The sequence below is a fragment of the Anas acuta genome, chromosome Z (assembly GCF_963932015.1).
Source record: "Anas acuta chromosome Z, bAnaAcu1.1, whole genome shotgun sequence".
NCBI classification, from domain to species: Eukaryota; Metazoa; Chordata; class Aves; order Anseriformes; family Anatidae; genus Anas; species Anas acuta.
The window spans coordinates 70,379,456-70,403,139 of record NC_089017.1 but is presented as its reverse complement, the minus strand read 5'-3'; the positions used below and the strand labels follow the sequence as shown (position 1 = coordinate 70,403,139).

Genomic DNA, 23,684 nt, shown 5'->3' with positions numbered 1-23,684 from the left:
GTAATTCAGAATGTCTTTGAAGCATGCATCCCATTAGCTTTTACATAGAGGATGAATACGTGTGGGTGCATCACAGACTCCATGGGCTTGTCTACATCTGGTTTATTTAAATGTCCCTGCCTTGATTCTCCTCTATTAAGGATGAATCTTCCTTGCTCTAGACTTTTTCACTGGTCTCAAAGGCCTGGAATTCTGCAAGGCAAATCTTACTAGCAAAGACCAAGGCCAAGAAGGCATTGAGTTCCTCAGCTTCTTCCATGTCCTTTGTCACCAGATCCACTTGCCCATTCAGTAGCAGGCCTGTATTTTCCCTTGTCTTACTTCTGCTGCTGATGTACTTATAGAAGCTCTTGTTGCACTTCATGTATCTTTCCAGTTTCAATCTCAGGTAGGCTCTGGCTTTCCGAAACTCTGCAAGCTTGAACAGTGTCTCTGTATTCCTCCTGGGTCACCTGTCCCTGCTTCCACCTTTCATCTTCTTACCTTTTATGTTTTAGTCTGGAGCATCTTGTTCATCCATGCAGGCCTCCTGCTACTCTTTGCTTCATTTTCTGCACACTGGGACCAGTTTTGAGCTTGGAGGAAGTGATCCTTGAAAACAAACGTTATTTACATACAAGTGAATGCAGGGCTAGCATCTCTTTTCTCATGTCTTGAAGAAGTATGTTTAGACAGATATAAATTCACACATATATTGCAACTGAGGGAAATGATGCATCTGAAATGTTTCTTTAAGTTCTTGTATGTGCTGACACTAAGAACAGAAGAACAGCTTTAAAAATGTCTCTGACAAACCTTCATTTAAAAAATAAATCCTTTTATATTGAGATATCATGGAGTGAATTTTACTGTTGCATCTGGAACAGGCACTGCGGTAAAGCACTGTCTAGAGATACTGTGATACAAATAGCTGTCTTACCAAGATGGAACCTTATTTGCAAACTTGCTGAGGCAGATAAATCATCAGTACACGTGCCAAGGCCTTTTTATTCCTTTTAACTTGTGCAGATGTTGCTTACATTATTTCAAGATTTCAGAATTCAGTACTTAGTATGTATATTTAGAAATTTCTTATGCCGACAGCTACTCATTTTTGTGAGGAAAAACCTGTGGAGTCGAATGTTTTGAATTTTGTAATATGTTTGCATTATTGCAGAAGTCTACAATTTTGGGAATCATAAATATTATTTTGGAACCACTTTGTGTTGATCTGTAGATAACATAGAACACTATACACATAATAAAGATTTTTATTAGATTAAATATTGAAAAATAGATTACACTTTTTCTAAAATGCATTCATGGAAAACAGTAATTTAACATGGAAATTTTTCTTTTTTTTAGGTCCTCAAAAACTATCTGTAATACTAAGCTTGGATAAGCCTGTTATTTGTGCTCTGGCAGCAGTAATTGCATACCTCAAGGAATTTAATTTAGAAAAGATGCTTTACAATCCAAGGTAAGTTACCTTATATAAATTTCCAATTCAAAGCACCAATACGAGGGATATCTTGCAACTTTTAACAGACAACTTCCTTTCAATGAAATGAGCCCACCTGGAGTGATAAACATCATCTTTATAAAATCTAAGCTCTTAATCAGAACTGAAGGAATCAAGTGATTTTGTTTTTCCAAGTGGTGTTTCATGAAGTTCTATATGAAGTATGTTCTTATAGACGTTACTATCATTAATGTAAATGAGCAGCTACTGCAGCCAAGTGTTATTAAAGATGAACAAAGGTGCAAAAATTGTAGATACTAGGAGGTAAACTGTACAGTTTGTCAATAAATACTAGCTATCATATCTCAAGCTCAGTTTTACTCTATGAACCAAGGCTTTTTTTGGCAGCTTTTTATGAACTTTCAGTGCTGTAATTTAGTTTTGTAAGATGCTGTTTTATTTTGCCATGGAGGTGTGTAAATCATGTTCCCTCGTTGTAACTTTGGAAGCAGATATAAATGCTAACATCGCAATGTTTAGACAGTACTCAGCAGATCTGTTTAAGTTGGTGAATCCAGTTAACAAGCAAAAAGAAAACAGGCAGACAGCACATCCTGGCTTTATGAAAAATCCCTTGAGTTGGCTTACTGGTATCTAGGAGTAGGGAACCAGTCTTACAAAAACTTTTTCATAGATCTTTACTATTTGTGGAAGGTTACTAGAAAAACACACAGCCATGAAAATAAACTTACCTTCTCTTAGGTAGTAACAGCTTGTAGATTTATTAGATATGCTCAAGTGAGTACTCAAAATTATAATAATATACAGGTGGAATCAAAAGAAAATGGAAAGATATTGCCACTCAAGCATCTTTTTGTCTTTTTTTTTTTTTTATTATAGAAGTATGAAAGGTTGATATCCAATTTGGCTTAGGTTTGAAAATATCATCAAAGCTTCAAGGCTTAATAAAGGCTTCATGAAAACAGCTTTCTCTGTCATGGATCCTGTTCAAAATATTCTCTTGGCTGTCTCAGTATGCCTTTGTCCTGTAAATAGCTAGTATTTAAATAAGTAAGCCTGGCTGCAAACTAGAAACTTAGAAATACTTTTTGTTGTCTGTAGCTCATTCACATGTTGTATGATATTCTTAGAATTTCAAGCCTCATTTTGAAGGGTTCCCTACATTATCTTTTTATTTTAAAATACAATTGCATTAAAAAATGACTGCAGGTATCAGCGTTAAACAATTTTCAAATATCTTCTATAATACTTGGAAATTAAACATAACTGGGTATTCTGGATTTTGGAATGGATTTTCTTCCATAAGTTGCACTTCTGCTCTTCCCCTCTACAAGTACCATTAAAATGTAAACAGAAACTTTGCTGGGCTTGTAGGTCTAATGAGAAGGCAATACCTCTGGTGTCTTCTAAGCTTTCCCCCCTGCTTCATCCCCCAAGAAGTACTGTAACCTGTGGTGTCCTACCACTGTGGTGTTGTTCCCACTCAACTGATGCAATGAACTGTTTGACATCTTGGTAATATGCTACGAAGAAATAAAATAAGTTCTTCAAGATAACAGTGTTCCTGTGCTCAGGAGCTTGGATTCTACTGTATTTATTTTTAATGCTTTTGCTGCTTGGACTACCCAATACTGACTTCTACTTGATGTTTTTAGTGTGTCACATTTATTGAAATGAGCCAAATACCTTCACGTATAGTGAAGTCAGCCAAATGTTGAGCCAGCCTCAACTTAAATACTTTTCTAATGTCAGTGAAATATATAAATGCTGAAAAGGGAGAGACTTTAAAACAAACGGTGTCAAGTTTGTGGATTTTCTGTGATTCTGCAGGAAGAAGAAGAGAAATAATTTCATTGTACTGTCAAGCAACTTAAAATTCCTAGGAGAATTCAGGTCAGCGAGCATATACTGATGAGTCAGTGAGCATGGAGTCAGAGCTGTGAGATAGTTTCCAGTTTATTGGTGTGACACAAATCTGGATGAAAAATACCTATTTGATAGGAAGAATGACAAAAAAAAATTCTTTACACAATTATACCTTCTTCTGATAAACACCCTAACGCTCTTCTCCCAGTTGAACAGAATTCCATCTGAAATTAATAGTATGATTCCTGAAATATCACGTAAATTATGAGGGATCTTCATTCCTGGGGGGAAATTAATTCTGTTTTAATATTCAGGAGAAGATATGAAATACAGTTTTAAGTTCATAAACAAAATGGTATTTTTATTTTTTAAAGAAAAGTGTTTGTGCCACTGTGGGACCCTACGATTTGGCTAGGCTGCGCTGGAACTGCTACATCAAATAAAAGTAGACTGAACAATGAGTGAGATAAGCTTTTTTACTGGTATGTTCTAATAACTCTGCCCACTGAGACACTGTTATTGGAGAGGTTTTCAAGGACAGCTGAGTAACCAGTTTTGCTTGAAAAATCATCATTTGCATAGCATTTGCTGGGAAATGTGTCTCAGTGCATTGTTGTTTAATGTTCATACTTTCCAGCATATTAGAAACAGAAGAGAGAGACTGTAATTCTTAGTGTTTGACCAGTGACAGATTAGCTCAAGGAAGTTGGGGAATTGTGGAGAAAACAGCTGTGTTCAGAAGGTGGAGAGTAGCTTTGGGATTGAAGAACTATCAGCAGTGAAGGTAGAAGACAGAGACAGAAGTCAAAAAGAGACAAGCCAGAGACAGAAGCTAATGTGACTATGAGGAAGGTGAAGAAAGGAAGGAAAGGTGATGAAAAGGAAGATGTTGAAAGACTTCAACAAGAGGGTAGATGATTTTACTTTATTATAGGAGTGGGAAGGAGTTTGTGCGATGAAATTGTAAATGCACTCAGCTTAAAATGGTGGTCTTCCTTGAATTTTCAGCGGAGATGTCATTGAAATTGAAGAAATGATGTGTATATGGGTTCCATATCTCTTGTGTGTTAATTCCAAAAATAATCACGTATACGAGACAACACATAGGTTTATTTCCCACACTCACAATGTGAAAGACTCTGAGAAAGGAGTACTGAAAAGACTTTGGGGTGTTTCAGGGTTAGTTCAGGAGCATGAGGGACTGGAAAAGGAAAAGCCTGTTTTTCAGAGTATCACCCCAAGGAGATACTCTTTATGCGTTATCTCTGGAGACCACAGAAGGGTGGCAACTCTCTGGAAGTTTGGAGCTTGTATGAATGCTGAGGCTGCATGCAAGGAAAGTGGTCTGAGAGCAAACAGCCACCTGGGGAGAGCAAGGCTGCAGGCACACCCCTTGGGGTGAGTTCAGTGGAGAAAAAGACTAATTGAGGCTAAAAATGATGGAGGGTATTTTTATTTGTCCTACTCCTTCCAGCTTCTCTTATTTCTGTACTTGTATCGTGTTTTGTATTTCTAAGTTTTGTTTTGTGTTTGTTCATTTTATTTTGTTAACTGTTTTAGTTGGGAATTTGTGGACTGCTGTTACATCAGGGAACCAGATCAGAAATTCTAGCCCCGCAGCAGTATTCACTAACAAGTTTAAAAGTCTAGTTAATTAAATAGAGAACATAATCTGGGTTTGAGGTCCTTCATGACTTAGGCTGGTAAACGTCTTTCATACCCAAAGCAAATGGTTTTGAGAAATGAAGAGGCTGGTTTTTACTCCTTGAAGCTGAAAAGGAATTCCTACAGTTCTTGTTCAAATGCATAGGTTTATTCACTGACTGAAGTTTTGAAGACATTGATTCTAGAGGTCTGTAAAAGGTAATTGAGCAAAGAAAATCTGCTGCTTAGTAGGCTTTCAAAACAGTGTCTTGGAGATTTGCTGTGAAGTTATTGGAGATTTGCAAAATTAAAGTAGTTGAAAACTAATGCGTTGAACGACACACATTCACCTAGGCTGTGTTGCTTAGCGTGAAATTATATATAATGTCTTCTGTGGCGAGAATAATGAGTAAAGCATAGAAAGTGCCCTATTCTGTAAGATTCTCAGGATGCAGAATGACCAAGAAGATAAAATTTCACAGGTAACATACAAACCTCAAAAGTCTGCGGATGTAGTTTACGGTTCTAAAGCAATCATAGTAACCCTTTAATACTCACTGTTAAGTGAGGTTCTACTCTGAAAAACTGTTCTCTGAATAGCAACCTCTTTCTAATAAGCATTCCCTAAAAGTCATATAAATCCTACAAGAAGCTTGCATGTCTGTTTGTTTCCTCTTTTTTATTTTTCTCATCCCAGGCAGCATAATCCTACCTTGGCCTGCTCTTCAGTAGTGGGATAACCAGCTATTTCCATCACTAGTGCTTTGTGCAGTTCAAGTACTTCAGGTAGCTGCAAGTCTGTTCTTTGAAACTCAGGTCACACTGTCACCTGCAGAAGGAACGTGTAGTGCTCCATCTGAAGCGATTTTGAAGAGTCATGTTTGCTGATGCAGAAGATGGCTGATAGCAGCACATTTAGAACTTCTCAGGAGGATTGTGTGACACCCTCACTGTAAAACCAGCACTGGCTTAATATTTGTTTACAACCTCCTTCTCATGTAATTTAATCCCTAAATTCCCTATGAAGAGTCTGCCTTTGTTCACATTTTTATCAAGTTCTGATCCCAAGCTGAAGGAAGATGAGGGGGTGGAAGCAAAACATGTCTTTGCTGTGACATCTGGAATTGTTGGTTGGGCATATTCTGCAGTTGATCTTGGCTATTATTCATGTACTTTAAGCTCTCAGTTACCAGGGTTAATAGCAGGGTTGGAGTAACTCAGATAAAACTCACAGCTGGATAATGTAAAACATAGATAATTTATTTTTTATTTTTTAATTTTAAATTGGTTGGAAACAGAAGTGGTGAGGTACTAACAGGCTAACTCCTGTACGTACCCCTGCCATCAGAGTTGTTCCAAAGAGTGTTTATCAATATAGTGATAGGCGCTTTATATATATAACTGTACACACATACACACACAAATTAATAAATAAATAAATAAATAAATATATAAAGACAGGGGAAAACGCAGGTTAGGAAAGCCCTAGATGTAGATTAGGTGCTTTTGGAAGAGTGGCTAGGATTTGGTGTTGATTATGGGGACTGGAAGCCGAGTGGGCATTATTCCGATTTAATTTTTTCCAGCACCACCAGTTGTGACAGAATATCATGAAATTTTGTTTGGTTGCTTTTAATGTTGTGTACTTTTTGGAAGACAGTGCTCCTTTTGTCTCCAGTGTTTTGTTTTTCTGGTCAAGTTTGCTGGTTGCTGCGATAGCATGCTAGAGCAGAATAATGCTGACTGTGAGTTTTTTGAGTCAGCTGTACTTTCCAGCTGTCCATGAATTTATCCTCTCCGATAAATTGACTTTTTTTTTTTTAATAATTTTGCAGAAAGTAGTTTTAATTTGACCCATTATTTAAGAATATATTCACTAGCAGGCCCAAACACCTGCAAACAACTTGAATATATACCATTACCCTCTGAATATTTCTGAATTTATTATTTGCTGGAAATTTTAGTGCCTTTTTTAAAAAAAAAAATATAGTGCAGCTGTGTATCCCTGGCAGAAAAGTTCAAGCACTTAGTGCTCCCCCACAGAATTAAAATGGAGTGCACTCAAAAAATTGTATGAAAATTCAAGAAAGCAATTTTAAATCCTACCCAGCAAGTCATTCTTTTCCAGCTGAGACAATAAAGAGCGTCCTAGATTTTGTGCGAAGTGCAGTCAGCAGTATGATTAACCTAGACAATCATGACTTGATTTGTCAAAAGCATTTAGTGGGGTTCTTGCACTTCACTTCACTATCCCAACTACTACATTTGCATATCTTAGACTGAGATACTTTTCACACCTAATATTACATATCGAATACAGTTATTAATGTTGGTTCTATTCAGTGTTTTGCTTAGCTATATGTAACATTTGGGTTGGTCTCTTCCTGTTATGTAAGGAAGTGTTAAAAAGTTAAGTCATTTTGGTCACAGTTATGTCATATTCGAAAGAAAATGAAATAGTTTAAGTATGCCATATTTTTCTTTTCTTAAATAATGACACTAAGGGGCAGTTTTAAATTGGTAGTAGTAGAAAGAAAAATTAAGAATATGTCTTTCGTTATGCAGTTTTGATGATGAATGGTGTTAAAATCTGTTTTGCTCTCAAAGCATTAATTCTTCATATTATCCCTGCCTCTAATCCCACATTGATCAGAACAGTATGCTAACAAAAGCATGTACTTCCTTAATTTCATCATAGACTGAAGAAGGGGCATTTCCTTAACAATTTAGTGCATTGGGATTAGATAACAGGAAAGCTCAATTTTATTCTAAGCTTTGTTGGAATCATTGTAGGAATTTGGGCAAGCGAGTCTTCAAATCTTGTTTATCTGAGCAGCAAAACAATAGATGTTGTTGGTGTTCAGTTCTCTTATTTATTTGAATAGATTTTAATTTCTTTTTTTTTATTTTTTTTGTTTTGCTTCATATAGCTGATGAGTTCTCTAGTGTGAGGAATTTGACTAACCATTAAATCTGTACCCATATTTGAAATGTAACCTCTGAAATTCCTTTCCTCAGCAATTTCAAACGGTTGTCAAGTGAAACTGAATACATGACAATTAATGGGACAACAATGAAAAATCTTGAAATTTTACAGAATCAAGTAAGGAAAAATTGAGTGTTTGTTTGTTTTTTTTTTTGTTTGTTTGTTTGTTTATTTTCAATTTGGAGATTTTCAGAGTTGTTTGACATACTGTTCCCAATAAAGGTAATTAAGTTGATTTGAAAATATCAGTCAGATGTTAAAATTATTTTAAATGGGGTCAGATTGAAGGAGGGTTATATTTTCAGAGGTATAAATGAAAGGTAATCTCTACTGACTATAAGTATGAGCTAGAAACTTTATTGTACTTTGTCTAGCAAAGACGTTTCCTGAAGACCTTCCAGAGTTCTTGAAAAAGTGCTATCAAGTGATATAGATGCAATAGTGTTCTTTTTTTTTTTTTTTCCTGTGCTAGTGGTTTATGCACAGACTTAATTTAACATGTTGACTTTATTTGTGTCATTTTCTAAAAACATTTTCTGACTAAAGGAAAAACATACTTGAGTAACTCATGAATGATGGAGATGCTTTATGTAAGATGTTATTCATGAAAAAGATCAGTAAACTAATGTAGTTGCGATATCTTGAAGTCTGAACAGAATGCTTACATAGTGAAGATTCTTTAAGTACATAACTGATTGCTCAGTTAAAAGCAATTATGCTATTTTTATTATTTTAGACTGATATGAAAACAAAAGGAAGCCTACTCTGGGTCTTGGATCATACCAAAACTTCTTTTGGCCGTCGGAGACTGAAGAAATGGGTAACTCAGCCCCTCATGAAATCCAGGTTAGACATCTCTTTATCTTAGACTAAATCCATATTTTAAAATGATGATGAGTATTCTCAGTGTTTATGTTTCCCTAAGATCTGAGATTCGTAGTAGAGTTTATGCAGAAAATGATACAGTAGAAGATGTGGACATCGTACGTAATGGTTTGAGAGAGTTTTGCCACTCTGGGCACAGAACATCTGAGTAATTCAGCTTAGTAGGTTTGGAGCAAGTTAGAAATTGCTGTGCAGAAATCAGATTGAGTGCCAGTTTAATTCAGTATCCTTTTTCAGACCATGGGTGAGTATTACTGCTGGTGGAAGATACATTATTCCTAAATTTGCTAATTAGTGTTTCATTTGTTTCTTGCCTCAAGCAAGTATTTGCATCCTTAATGCATTTTATTTGTTCTGAATTAGTGGTGGATGTTTCTGTTATCCCTGTAAACAGTGTGTTGAATATGAAGTGTTTCTTTTTAGTAGTTCTGAAATGTGATGATTGTTTGCTCACTCATGTATTTTAAGATATGTTTTATATTGTAATGCTTTGAAAATGCCTTTTTTTTTTTTGTAATACCTATCATCTTGGCTTTACTTTGTCTTGAAATGGACTCTGCCTTTTCTCATTTCTCTTTGTAGGATTTATTGGACTGTTGAACTTGCTACTCCATATCAGTGCTGAGTCTTTACATGTGATATTTGTTCACCTGCATTTTAAGTTTTTGGATCTCTTCCTTTGCACATGAATATCCTGAGAGTTATCAGTGTAAAATTAAGTCAGTTGTGTTATTCATCTCAGCTATACTTTACAGAAAATAATTTTAGCTCGGTTAACTAAAATTAAATTTTCCACTGCTTTACTTTTGTTTTTGATTTATTAATATAGTAAACAGGACATGTTTTAAAGTATACCAGCACTTTATCATCTTGCTGCTATTGATAGTTAACAAACGTTTCTATTGAAGTAAATTTTTTTTTGGCTAATTTTTTAATATGCTAAAGCACTATATACATGTATTTCTGAATTACGGCTGCTAAATTTTTTTTACTAGACTTTTTGTCAGAATCTCTGCCAGTAGTTTTGTTTTTTTTTTTTTTAAAAAAAAAAAAAAAAAAAAAAGTATGTTACTGTTTTTCCCCTACTGTTTTGTTGATGTAGAGTATTAGAGACCTGTTTCCTGTGTAGGAGCAATACTGGTTAGATGGTATCACACTGCAATTACTGGCAGGGATTTAACATATTGATTACATTTTTTTTTTCCTTTTCACAATAGCTTGTGTAGAATTTACCTACTTGAAAATGGTTTTCAATGTACCCTTCCTAAAGTATTAGACTTTAGGGAAGTTGATTATCTGTCTTGTGTTCACTTTAAAAGCATCTAGATAGAATGTCTGGGCCAATTTGCAGAAATAAATTGAAATAAATTACTTTAATTCTTTTCCAGCCCCATAGGCACCCTACAGCCTTTTGGGAATTGTTTGTAAAGTCGTCAGAGGGGGGAGCCAGAGTACAGGCTCTGGGCTCATGCAGTGGCAGCAGTGAAGATGGGGACCTGTAAAGGAGTGGCTCTAACCACTTTGCTCCCAAATGATTGAGTATGTGATGCAGCAGGTGAAACAGCATTCAACAGTAGTGTAGATAGGCGTTGTCTGGACATAAGACGTAGCGCAATGCTTGCTAGGGGACTTCAGGCCTTCTTTCTTAATTAGTAAATTTAAATTCTCCCTTGTCTCAATGCAGAACCAACTTCAGAAGTTCTCAGTTTGGGTCACTCTGCTCTTTGCTACTTGTGGAAAATCAAGACTTTTCCTTTTTCAATCTATTTTTCGCAATATGGGAGGAAGTTATATGGCTACAGTTAACAATGCTTTTTGGTTGATGTGGAAAAAGCTATTTTGTTTCTATGTATTTTTCCCTGTCCTGACTAGAAGTTGTAATTTCAGTTACTTAGTGCATCAGACATTCAGTGGTATTGTTTCCAGTAATGCGCACAAATGCACTTAGAGAACATTCTGTAATTGCAATTCACCTGTGCCTCCTGGTGTGTCATTTTCAGCGGAAGCAAGATTTCTATACTTTATCTTTTCCAGTCAGTGGGTAGGTGCATTTCCCTTGGCATATCAAAAAGTAAGAGGGTGTAATTACAGCTTTATGCCTTGTAGTTGAAAACCACTTGGGATGATGACTAAATTTCCAGTGGAGAAACACTGTATCAAGTTGAGTACAGGTAGAATGTGTACAGAAAGAGTATTTGGGCAAAGTTAAAGGTAACCGTTAGCTCATCGGTGACGTAATGCATTTAAAGGCCTCCAAGTAAAGGCATGTGCCATTTTTAGGAAATAAAGAACAGAAAAACAAAAGGTGTAACCAAGAAAGGTGTAATGTCCTCACTACTCACCTGGTTATACTAGGATGTCAGAGAAAAGAATGTATGAATTATTAAGGACTGACTTTTTTTTATTATTATTACTTTTTGTTTTTTAGGAGGAATCGGAAAAGTCATTGTTTTTTATAGGAGTTGTATTTGTGTAAATTATAGAAGCATTATCTTGCCCTGCTTATGTTGTCTTTGAAACATAACTCCCGTTGAATATCTTTCTCACCTAACTTTGAGGGGAGTGAAAAGGAAATAAAAGGAAATCAAAAGTTGAGTTGTTTGGAGCATTTTTGGTTGAATAAAGCATGCTCTTTCCTGGTAAGGCTGTGGGGTTTTAGCAAGAGAAAGAAGAGAGAAAGCCAAAGGGCTAAGGCATCCATTTCAGAATAGAGTGTTGTACAAGAACGTGGTCTTTGTGTCTTTGTATGTGTGTAATGTTTAAGAGTAATTTCTTTCCTAACACAAAATTAAAGGAAAGAACCACTGAAGTTGATGTGAGGCAGTCATTGCTTTTTCAATAGCTACAGGAAAAAGAGAAAGATAAGCTTAACACAGGCTTGTGGGTCTGGTTTGCAGTTTTTGTTTCTTCTTTGGTTGTATGTAGTGGATATGTTGTCCTGTGGCTGCGGCGTAAACAGCAGTGCCAGGCAGTTGTGGACAGCCTGAAGCCTCATTTCTCTAGTGAGTCTTTCTCAGCCTGTTACATCCATGGATACCCACTCCCACTCTGATTCTTACCTTTCCTTTTCCTGTTTCCCAAGCTGAGAGTTACAGCTAACGCCAAGCTGTAGCTGTGCTGCTTGCACGGTTGGGAGTCCAAAGACAACAGGTAGCTGTTGAACTGATATTGCATTCTTTTCCTCACTGGGTAGTAGGTGGTCTCTGTGCCTTGCCCAGCTATTGATTCTACCACAATCTGTAGGAAATTTGCTTCCATGAGATAAACACACGCCTTCCTCTGCCTTGTCAAGGTTAGTTCGAAACTGACAAAGGCGGATAGGTAGCACAATTACATGAAGTTTTATTATGTCCATATTAAATTGACTATAAAGCTGATAGAGCTGTGCTGAGGTACTTAAAGTAGAACTTGAGATAAATGATGGATGTATCATGCAGAGCAATTTATAGCCATTGTAGGAGAATTTGTGTGCAGAGAACTCTGTGGCCTGTATGTATAGAAAGCATTGCATAAGAGTCTTTTTTTCTAGCCTATTCCTGGAGAGGTAGAATATCTTAAATATCAGTGGGTGGACATCATGAAGTGGTATTTCTAGTACTGTAGCCAGGGAGAAGGTGGAGACTTTGCTATCTAAGTGGAAGATAATCTGGGAAATGCTAGTGTTTCCCTTTGTTGCGAAAGTGCTTGGTTTATGAGTTTGATAAGTATATAGTCCAAAATTTGGAAAGCTTAGTTGGAAGGGCAGCTGACTGAAAGCCATAAAACATTTGTTATGTGTGTGACATGAACACGTTAGTTTGCACAATGCTCTGGCTCTCTCTTTGGGACGGTATCTGCTTTACTTTGAGGAGGGTGCTCATGGTTTGAAGTAGCTTAGACAGGCAGCATGAACGTCAACTGCTTAAATTCTACCTTAATACTCTGTTTATGGCACGAAATGTAGAAGTTAGTAAGGTTAATGGTGTGACTGTGGAGAGCAGAGTGCACGAAGCTTACAGCTGAGAAGTCATGCAACTTTCAGCGTGGAAAGCGTGCTCTGGGCTTCGGGGCCAACAAGCTTTGTCCTTGTCAGCCTGTGCTGAAACCCCCTGCCTACACACATGACTTCAGATGCACATTTTGGGGGTACGTGTGTTGCTTCTGGTGTACTGCAAGCCACCAAATACTCTCAGCGTGTCAGAACAAACTTAGAGCAAAATTAAAAAGCCTCTTCAAGAAATGTACTCACAGGAGGAGGGCAGTGACCAGTGGCTTCGCCAAGCTTTGGGCCTTTGCTGTGACAGAGGCCTCGCTGGACAGCAGCGGGCCTGCACGGCGCAGGGTACGGTGCCCATTTCTGTGGGACTGGGAGGGGGCTGTGGACACAGACACCTCTCCCGATGCCTCCAGGCCAACAATTTGAGTCTGGAAGTGCAGAATGAGGGAGTTCAGAAGTGATCCTGACCTCGTACCTGGCAACGGAGCCTCTTTTTGCTCGCTCCAGGGGGTGTCAACTAATGCAACGCTTACTGCCTTTCAGGCCCCCCTCGCCCCGACCTGTCTGTGTATTTCACCTTGTTCACATGCATGTCTGCAAGGCGCACTGCTTGCTAGAACTGATTATAACACTTCTAAGCCCGTGTAGTTTTTCTTGCCTGTGTTTATATGTAATTGGTTTCATACTCATTTGATACTTTCCTGGTTAAAGCTGATGTTTAAACCTCAAGGAGAGAGGATAAGTGTGTATATTTAGAGAGCTGCCAAAAACATTTTAAGCTTTGCTTTTCAAGGCTACGTGAACCATATTTTTAATTACCCCTCACAAACAGGATTTTTTTTTTTTCCTGTGATTCCAGTGGCCTTTGTAATACCCTGTTTCTTCTAGTTCTGGATGAGATAATGCTTTTGAGGCTGAATCAAAGCCTTAAAGGATAGTACAAATAATATCTATTAGTCTAAATGTGCTTTGCCTGCAAGAGCGTAGAATGACTGTAGCTTTAGCAAATTAGGATGGTTCCTTATGTCCCTCTACAGAGGAGGAAGGGTAGAAATTGCTATTCCTAATGCACAATGCCTTTTGTTTGGAGGAGATGTGCAATAGAACTGGGAAAAAGGGGGTCCCTTTATAGGGATGTTGGTGATGACATGTCTTTCCTAATATAAAAACAGACCATTCTGATTCCTCTTGCTCTGAATGTACCGAGTCCTGTTGTATTTATACATCTGTACATGAAGTGTAGTCTGAATGGTTACCATATCTAAGACAAACTAGCTAAAGGTTTTTTAAAAAAAACATCTTAATTCAGATTTAGACTGGTCAGTGTCTGTTACCATCATCACCCAGACCTCGATGAGAATCTTCTTTTGTAGCAGAGATTTAGGAACGAAGTCTGTCCATCCTACAGCACAATTTTGTGGGCTAAATTTTCCTCCTAAGCATAAAGACTTCATAGCATCAGTGCCAGTATAAAATGCACAAATGCAGGTTACAACATATGCCTGGAATCTCAAAATTGTTACAAAGAAAAAGATTGCAGCATCATCATATGTATTCATTCATTTTTGCTAGCTGTGTTTTGGTACCGTTGAAAGCTGCCTCTAACTGTTTATAAGTGTAGTAATCAGGCATTCATTCATGTAGGCTAAAGTAGCAAACGGTTTTCTTTTTTGGCACAAATAGCTGAAATATATTGTGTGTGAACGTAAACAAAAGTGTTTGATTACCATTTGCATATTTCTTACATTCTTTTAACAGATGTGAAGACAAAGTTTATAGTACTTGTGTATTGCTGTTAAGTATTTGAGATCTATTCTGGAATATTGTCTTGTGGCTGCGTGTTTATTTAGGGGAATGTTGGACCTCTGTGCAGGGGAAGGAGACGTTATGAGTTTGAGAGTAAATTACTGTTTCTCCTGTATATTGGAAAAACAAGTGAACAGATGCAGAAGGATGTTAATTTTTTAGGTTTCATGTAAATTTCACCGTAGTAATTATTATTATTTGTATTTTTAATCGCTGCTAATGTCTGAAATTACAGTGGTCGCAGTAGTTTAACAATTCAAGATTTAGCCTATAAAGTCACGTGAAATTCAAAAAAAAAACATTGAAGCAAAAAGCCAGGTAAACTGGTTTTTGTTTTGTTTTGTTCTGTTTAAAAGACATACACAGATTACTGATTGATAAGTGGTAATTCTGCCATGGCTTTGTTTAGATACTTGTAATTTCTCGTTGTGTGAGACTCGTATAAAGTCTTCATTTGCGGACTATATCCTATAGGAAGGTCAAGAAAAAGGCAAAGTGAGACAAAATATAAAACAGCAGAAGTCTATACAGCCTTTGTGTTGTCCTGTGCTTAAAAGTAGCCAGCATCAGGGGCCAGGAGGAGAAGAGAACTGGGCAGCTGGGTAATGTTACCTCCCCAGAACTTCCCGGCAGTGAGCAGTGTGGGACCTTTCTCTGGCACCCATGGTATCCACGAGTATCTTGGATTTTGCTGGTGTTTAAGGAATGCATTTTCTGTGTTCAAAGCCCTGTAGCTAGGGAGGAGGCTGCTAGGGCTATGATCTAGGCACAGTTCATTGAAAACTGCATTTGATGTTGCACACCCTGAATTTTTATTTTCCAGGTGTTGAATTCTTGTCACTGGTAGTCTTACATATTGTTGTGGTCTTTAAACAAATTTAATAAAATTAATTTCAATTTTATGCATTCACTGTAGTTGAGCTTTAACCTTGCCATGATGAATGAACCCATATTAACAGCATTTTTAAGTTAAATGTTTTCCGATAAATTCTTATTTGTAATTATTTACCTTGTATAAAAAAGTAAAACATTATATGACTTACATTTTTTTAGGGCTCTTATGTAGTGGTTACATAATCAGTTTCAGTATACTTTAAATGTAATGATCAATTACTGCACCTAAAAATGTTAGGTTTGTTTCACTCTACGGGAAATATCTAAGCAGATCTGTTAGGGTTGCTGGTTTCAATTATTAAGATGTTTAGGTGTCAGTTCAGTGCACTGCATTTGTATCTGCAGCCTTCTGTTATGGCAAGATAATATTTAGTGCAGGATTCAAATATTTTTCTGTTTGCAGATTTTCTTTCTTGTTCACGTATGTGGCAGCAGAATAAAAGAGGACAGTATCACATGGTTTAATTTAAGTAGTTCTTCTAAATACTAGAATCAAAAATCTGTGGTTAGATTTTGTATGCATATGTTGCAAAGTGATTTTAGTTTAGTATTGTATTAATGATGCTATTCTTAGATGGAGAGCATGGCAGAAGTCAGTATTGCTTTTAGTCAGCTGACTTATGTTGCATTATTTTGCAGAAGATTGCTTGGAAAATTGGATAGAATTCAGATTGCTGACATGGTTTACAGAGATGGGAAAGAATATGATAATAGTGGACTTAAAAAGAGAATGGAGTTGTAGCCAATTTATAAAATATGAGAGACTTTCTTAGTGTAAGTTATTGAGTTTCTTTCAATGTTAGATTGTGATTTTCTAGAGGTAGAATTTTTTTTCCCAAATCACAAATAGTAGAAATCCTAAACTGTAAATCAGATGTGGTGAATAATTGTGAGTGAAGTATCAATTTATTTTGAGGTAATTTAATAACTTATCAGCTTAGTATATTGTAGTATAAAAAGTGTTTATTAGTTTAAATTATAAATATTTTGAATGTGTCAAAGCATACTTCGAAATTCATCATGTCTATTTTTATCATTTCTCTTCCTTGTCCTTCCAGCCTCATATACATGCAGTTTTGCATAATTTTTCACATTACATTCTGACTTTCAAAATAGGAATCCCTGTATGTTTCATTTACAGGTGGAAAAAATGGGTCATTTGATACTGGATGCCATTCTCTTGACCCTTTCTGATTTGTAGGATTAAGGCAGAAAAACTGTATGGACGCTTAGTTTCAGATTACTGGAGCTACAGTAACATAGCCATATGTGAGGATGATTAAAGGGCAGATTAAGCTTTGAAGGGAGGAGTTTTTTGAATATCTGCATGTATTTTACATATTACTGCATGTTTTCAAATGGACAAATAGATACAACCATGCTGTTTGAGTTAAGTTGGCAGTGTTCTGGAATATAATTCTGGTGCTTACGTAGTCTTTTTGCAATAAAAATACAGATGATTTTCTTCGTCAGGATGCATGTGTTTATAATTTAGCAGCCCAGCACTCCCTTGCACAGGGAATTGCAAGGTCTCAAGTACAGCGAGTTTTAATCATTCTCCGTGAAGGTGTAATCATGGCTGATGATTCTGACCTTTTAGAGTTTCAGTGTAAGCTTTAGCTACCTTCAAAGCCATGCACACAGAGTGCTTTATTACTTTGACACTGATACTAACACATCCCAATTTCCTTTGCATTATCCAGCTGTCATTTCAGAGAGCTTTGCTAATTAATGCACAAAGCTTAAATCTGCTGCCTTGAATACGTTGTGTGGAGGCCAGCAGCTTGCTCTTAGGTTATTTGGTTGCATAATTTTTAGTAATGCTGCTGGCCTGTGGTAGGTATGTGCCCATGGCTCTCAGGGATGAGATGTAAAGCTCAGGTATGCGGTATGCTGAAAGCAGCCCCTTTTTCAAGCATTTTCCCCTAGTTTCTAGTGGTTTCGCTGATGGTAGCCGCATGCTGCTGCTGCTGTCTGCAGGTTGCCTGGCTGCCATTGGAAATCCTGGCATTGCTTTGGCAGGGCCACTCTGGGAGCGAATATATGTTGTTTGTGGTGGATGGGGGAATGGTGTTACTGTTTTTAGTATAAACCAGTATGTCACTGGAAAATCGTGGCACTTAAGTGCCACTACATTTATGTGTATCTGAGTGCACATCCAGTTGTGATGTTCTCCCTTTTTCACGTGCAATAAAATGTCAAGACCTCTTAGATTTAGCTGCCTTCAGGGCCAGAAGCCGCTGGATGCTTGTTGTGATGTCTGCAACCTGCAGAGCTGCCTGATTTTGTTGGATTGCTCACAGGCTGTAGTGGCAAAAGCCATGAGCATTATGCACCACAGGCAAGACAGGCAGTCTTCCCCAGGTTTTCACATTTTGATTACATGCTTATTTTAGATTTAGAGTTTCTTGTTGGAAACTTCCCGTTTGCCTACTAGTGCCTTCCAGCTTGCTGGTGCACACACACTGTGCCCAGGAGCACATGGGTGAGGGACTCTAGGAAAACATACCAATTTGAACATTTTTTTTTTAATTTTTTTTTTTTGTCATGAAAGCTCAGCAAATTCTAGCACAGCTTTCACCTAGTTAACTTTATTTTGTAGTGCACACAGTTGCCACAGAGATAAAGCCTGAACACATAAAAAGCTACATTCAGAGGAATCGTGCTATTCATCCTTGACACATCTCTTTCGCTGCTGTTGTACAGCAAGATAGCAGCTACCTCTTGCTTTAGCAAAATTTCCTTTCGGCTGCATGCACTGATGGTGCTTTTGTTGACTAGTTCCCAAAGATAGACGCCTAATCTGCATGTTTTGATCACATCCATGTACCACTGATCTCAGTCTTTTCCTAGAAAAAGCACTGAGGCAATTTGGTTCCAAAAAAAAAGGCAAAAAATGAGTTTATCTTAGCTCGGCAGTCTATGGCCAGCTCATGGATTTATTGGAACTAGCTGTTAACTGTGTCATTAACAGCAGTGTGAATTGAGGTGAACCCTGACAGTATGTTGTCCATTTTAAAGCTCTTTGCTGACAGTGGCAGTAAGAATGTGATTGAAAGAAAGGCACAAATAGTTATGTAATTATTGTTCAAATAAGACGTTTACCCATTGTTTGACTTCAATCTTGACATATGGAGATTAATGCTACAATCTTTGGAAAAAAAAAAAAAAGTTGAAATCCCAGTGAGATTCATGTAGTTGTCAATTGTTGCTCTGGATCAAAAGTAGAGGGCCAAAAGAGTTAAATCAAATATATGAGTATTTTGAAATAAACTATGCTACATATACTTTAAAAGCAAAGTCCTACTTCACTTCCCCAGCTCTCACAGAGGTACCTATCAGCAAATTTAGGGTAGGATATTCACACTTGAGTGTTGCTCATTTTATGTACCTTTAAATGAATATGTAGGGGCATGGTGTATACTGGGCTGTTTTGAGCACAGAGAGGGGTGAATGATGTAACACATTCAGGAGGTTGTTTGCATATTGAATGAAAGCTGAAGATTCTCTGCATTTCTGAATTCTTCTACTTATCTTCATGAGAACGTGACCTTAGTCAAAATCCAAAAAAAGAAAGAAAAAAAGCAAAAAGTTGACTAGCCATATACCTTCCCCTCAGAGAAACAAAAGTTTTATTCATTGCTCTTATGATTGTTGTCTTACAGTGAAATAAATGCCCGGCTTGATGCTGTGTCTGAAATTCTCCTGTCAGAATCCAGCGTGTTTGGCCAGATTCAGAATCTTCTTTGTAAGCTGCCAGATATAGAAAGAGGCCTCTGCAGTGTTTTCCACAAGAAGGTATACCCATAATTATCGTAATTTATTGTTTTTTAAATGGCGTGTTTCTGTCTTAATATACTTCCGTAGTTTTTGCATGTCTATTTAAAATATTCCTTGTTAGCCAGACTGAAGCTGACATAATAAAGGGATGCAAGTTTGTAATGATGATTTTTGCCTTATGGTAGACTCTTCTGTTATTTTGTACGTTACCAGTGGTACCTTGTTTGAAGAAGAAATGTCTTAATAGGGTTAGAGAACAGATACACTGTATTACTGATGCTATCAGGAAAAACATCTATGGTATTAATGCGTTAGTCACTGGATTTATCGAGATGAGATGATGCGGTAGATCCTTGTGCCATTGATTTCTTTTTCCCTCTAAAACAATGCATTATAGTCTGTGTGCTTATCTAAAATCACACTTGCAAGTGAAACCACTTGACTGTAGTTAGCTGTTTTCAGATGAATGTTAATTTGTTTATAAATTCTGTAATTTGGATCTCACTTGCACATTTTAATAAGAATTACTTGTAATGAGACACAGGCAGTTCTTAGCAGAAGCAGATTAATGTGCTAATAGCACCTGTGCAGTACTTCATGTTCTTTTATTTCACTGTTATATTGAGAGGTTTTGACAGTTTGTTTTAGATAAAGGAATAGGTGGGTAGGAGAGCAAAGTTGTAATTTCTTTGGATGGTACAGCACAAAGGCTTCATCTCTCTGAAAATCTGAAGTTCAGTTCTTTTCAAGGCCGTCAGGTGTTACTGTGTTTGGCACATGGACAGACTTGTGTATTTCAACGAATGTCTGGCCATAATGCAGCGTATGGAAAGAGGGAGAGTGCACCAACTTTGTCATCCCCTAAAATGTGCAGTGTCCACATGATTACAATTTTTTTGTTGTTGTTGTTTTGTTTTGGTTTTGTTTTGTTTTGCAAAATAACTCTTCAGGAGTTGGTTCACTTTTTAATGTTCCAACTCATTTCAGGTTGAGTGATGTGTAGTAAGGTTTGTAGGAATGCATCTGTATTTCACAACATTCTGTCATTCCTCCACTGCTCTCTTGTTCTTTCTTTTCTGTGTGTGTGTATGCTGGTCTGTATCTGTTTCTCCAGTTGTCACCCCTTCATGTTGTAGGGCTGATTACCCTTCTCAGCTTCCAAGTCAGCGTTTAGGTGGAACCATTCACAGTTCCTCAGTTTTCATGTGACATACATGTAAACTGCCGGCTGTCTTATCAACAGCCACAGTGGGTGTTTCATGAATCAGATGTTGGAAGGAAGTTGCAGGAGTAGAGAAGTAGAAGAATTCTCCAGCAGAATTCTTAGGAAGGGTGAACAGGGGGCAAGGAAGAAAGGGTATTCTTGTTCCGAGCATGTGATTTGCCACTTGCCTTTGAATTAGCTTTCCTTGGTAAAAATCTAGTTTGTTACCCACTGCGAGACATGATGGAGAGTGCCCTAAGCACTGAGTAATTCCTGGAGATCTGTAGGACTTTGAAATGACAGTGTCCCTCAAAGACAGGGTCTGTTTTGAATAAAGAAGCAAAACCAGACTCTTGGAAACAGATTCTGAAGTCCAGACAGACAGTGAATATGAGCCTGAAACAAGGTCTCTGCAAAGTACGTGTATATTCAGGAACACTAAGTAACTGGTTTTCTTGACTATTTTTTTTTGTTCAGAATATCGAATGAATGCTGCAGTTTCAGTTCCCACTAGGAGTGTTTCCAATCCTGTTAACTCCAGATGTCCAGCTCCCACATGCTCAACATGAGGTTCCCCCTCTGCATTTTCATTCCTATTAAGGGATACAAAACTCTCAGCAGAGCACACTGATGTCTTAACTAAAGGAATTCCAGCTCTGCTGGAGAACCTGCTGGAAAAAAAAAAAAAAAGGCAAATCTGACAAGTCTTTCATCTTTCAGGCTCTTTGGACTCCGGTGATGCTAGTTTTTAAGAAGGCATGTTTCACTAAGGGACACCCCTGAAGTGTACAGGGATGGCTGACTTGTCTCAGTCGTTCTAAACATCTCTCGTTTAGATCAGCCACAGCAGAACTTGTGTTATGTGATGTACTTTGCACCAGTAACCTCTGGAGGAGACAGAAAAAACAAGGCAAAACGGTGCTGTGTCACGGAACCAACTTTGCAAGGCAAAACATCCTTGTAGAAGCTCCTCTGGTAAATAAATATTGTGTCATCATTGTATGCTTTCCTGGTCTGACTATTAATTTTTTGAATAGGTCCATTGATGATTCTTATCTGGCAGCGTAATTCAGATTTGCAATTACTAATCCGACCTTTCACAAACTCCCATTATCCCAAACCACCAGAAAACGTTGCTGGTCTAACTCCAGGTACGAGCAGCCCAGAACTAAAACAACATTCTTGTACAAAAGGGGAGGGGAGGGGAGGGGAAATTAGGTATTGCCTTGGAGGTGGTATTACCAGCCCCAAGTTTGCCCCAGCCTAGAAAGGAATTACGGGGACGGTAATTATGGGAATGAGGCAAGAGCAACATTACAGTTGCTACGGAGAGTGGAATTAATACAAGAACTAATTGTTCTTAGTCCTTGCAGCTCCAGCACCTGACATCTTCCCAGACAGAAATACTATTAACCATAACATGGCTTTACCCATCTCTGGTAAGAAAGGACAGCTGGAGATGCGCTCTGTGAAAGACCTCTTGGTAGCACACAGTAATTGACTTCAAAAGGCAAATGAGAGAAGGAAGTGTCAGAGTTTTGTCTGAGTTGTGCCCAGAGCTGATGCAGAGTTAGATCTTTCTGCATGATGTATTGGCTCAAGGTGCCTGTTTCCCTTAACAAGTTCAGCCTACCCTGTAGCTCCTGGAGAAAACCACTATGTAATCTCAAAATAAAATAAAATAAAAAAATTAGGTGACATGCATTTCTTTGTTACCTGCATCTCAGGACAGTGGGAGATAGGAATGGCAGGATCTTGCAATTTGTTTTCCTCTCAGTTAAGGTGATGGCTGCTTAATTTTGCTTTGGATTGTACAGAATGGCGAGAAAGTCGTAAGAGCTCTGTGGTGGACTATGTTTAAAAACCAGTACGGAACAAAAATGCCATCAGTACTTTTAGAAACGTGTCTCACAGGGCCGCTCCAACGTTGCCTGCTGGTTTCATGCAGTGGGTTTGTGTTTCAGAAGGTAAATATTTATAGAGACTTGATCCGTAAGTGTTTATCTTATTTGTACCCTTGGCTCTATAAACATTACTTTTTGACTGAAGCTCAGTCACTGAAGTGGCCAGCAGTCATGATAACAAACGGCCACGGAATTTATAGAACACATTGAAGTGAAACAGTTTCATTGAAGCCTTGCATGAGAAGTGAAGTCAATCAAACCTTGCCAGGGTGTGTAATAAAATGTCATTTCAGTATGTTCTGCTCCTAACCTCAGCCATAGGGTGTCCTTGTTTTTGAGTTCCTTACAAGTTGCTGCAGTTAAGAAAAACAAACAAACAAACAAACAAAAAAAAAACACAAACAAAACTGTTTAATTCTGCATCAGTGTCTGAACTTTGCTGCCCATTTATCAGGCTGCTAACCTGTGCAAAATAAAGTAAGTAGTTGTTACAAGAGGTCTGTTTGCTGCTTGGCTGCCTCCAGCCTCCCTGTGAGATTTGCCTTTCAGCTTTCCAGTGAATAGTTTGCTTCTTCACTGTCATGCTCAGGCTCCTCAGAGGACGAGGGTGCTGCTCAGCTCGGCGCTAAGTTTATAAAATCTTTCACATAAGCTCATCGACCAGAATGATGCTGAAAATGTTGCCCCTCCCTGGAAGCCACGTTTGATGTTTCATTAAAGAGTGGGTGATTTTCAGAAGATTCTAGTATCCTGATGGTTTAGAGAAAACTGTTGTATATCTTGGGATTTTTTTTTTCTCTTAATAAATCACCACCTGTTATATATGTCCATTTACTGTATGTGTAAAATTTTGAGAACAAATTCACCTATAGCATGTTACTGACTTTAGCTTACACGTGTCTTAATTTCTTCTTACATTTTCTTCTACCATAGCAGCGTGCACCGCATAGCTTAAAATGAGAAGCAGTTTTCTAAAGAAATTGCATCACTGATATTTTTAGATTTGCAGCCCTAAATGATGACTTGAGCAAATTGTTCCACGTTAGGCCGATTAATATAAACAGTCTCCTAAAAGGGGGACATAGTAACCTTAGTACAGCAAAAATAGTACACCCACTCTACTAAAAACTTAAAGGTAGTTATTACAGCTTGAAATGAGCGGAAAATGGATGCTGCATTTTTCAGTTCCTGTTTGTTTAATTCAAAATACTTTTAACTTGGAGTGGTCAATGTCTGTCAGCTGTAGGTTGTTGTGGCACCCTTTCAGACCTGCTGGA

The 23,684-nt window shown here is 37.7% G+C and overlaps 1 protein-coding gene across 4 annotated transcripts in view; it reads left to right on the top strand.

The window, feature by feature from the left end:
• MSH3 (mutS homolog 3) overlaps nucleotides 1-23,684 on the top strand; it is a 113,704-nt gene that overhangs the window by 37,600 nt on the left and 52,420 nt on the right. For all 4 annotated transcript variants that reach the window (XM_068666212.1, XM_068666211.1, XM_068666213.1 and 1 more), the window contains 4 exons: nucleotides 1,345-1,459; nucleotides 7,991-8,075; nucleotides 8,695-8,804; nucleotides 19,185-19,317. In XM_068666212.1, coding sequence (XP_068522313.1) covers nucleotides 1,345-1,459; nucleotides 7,991-8,075; nucleotides 8,695-8,804; nucleotides 19,185-19,317 — 443 coding nt within the window. The remainder of the gene's footprint in view (nucleotides 1-1,344; nucleotides 1,460-7,990; nucleotides 8,076-8,694; nucleotides 8,805-19,184; nucleotides 19,318-23,684) is intronic.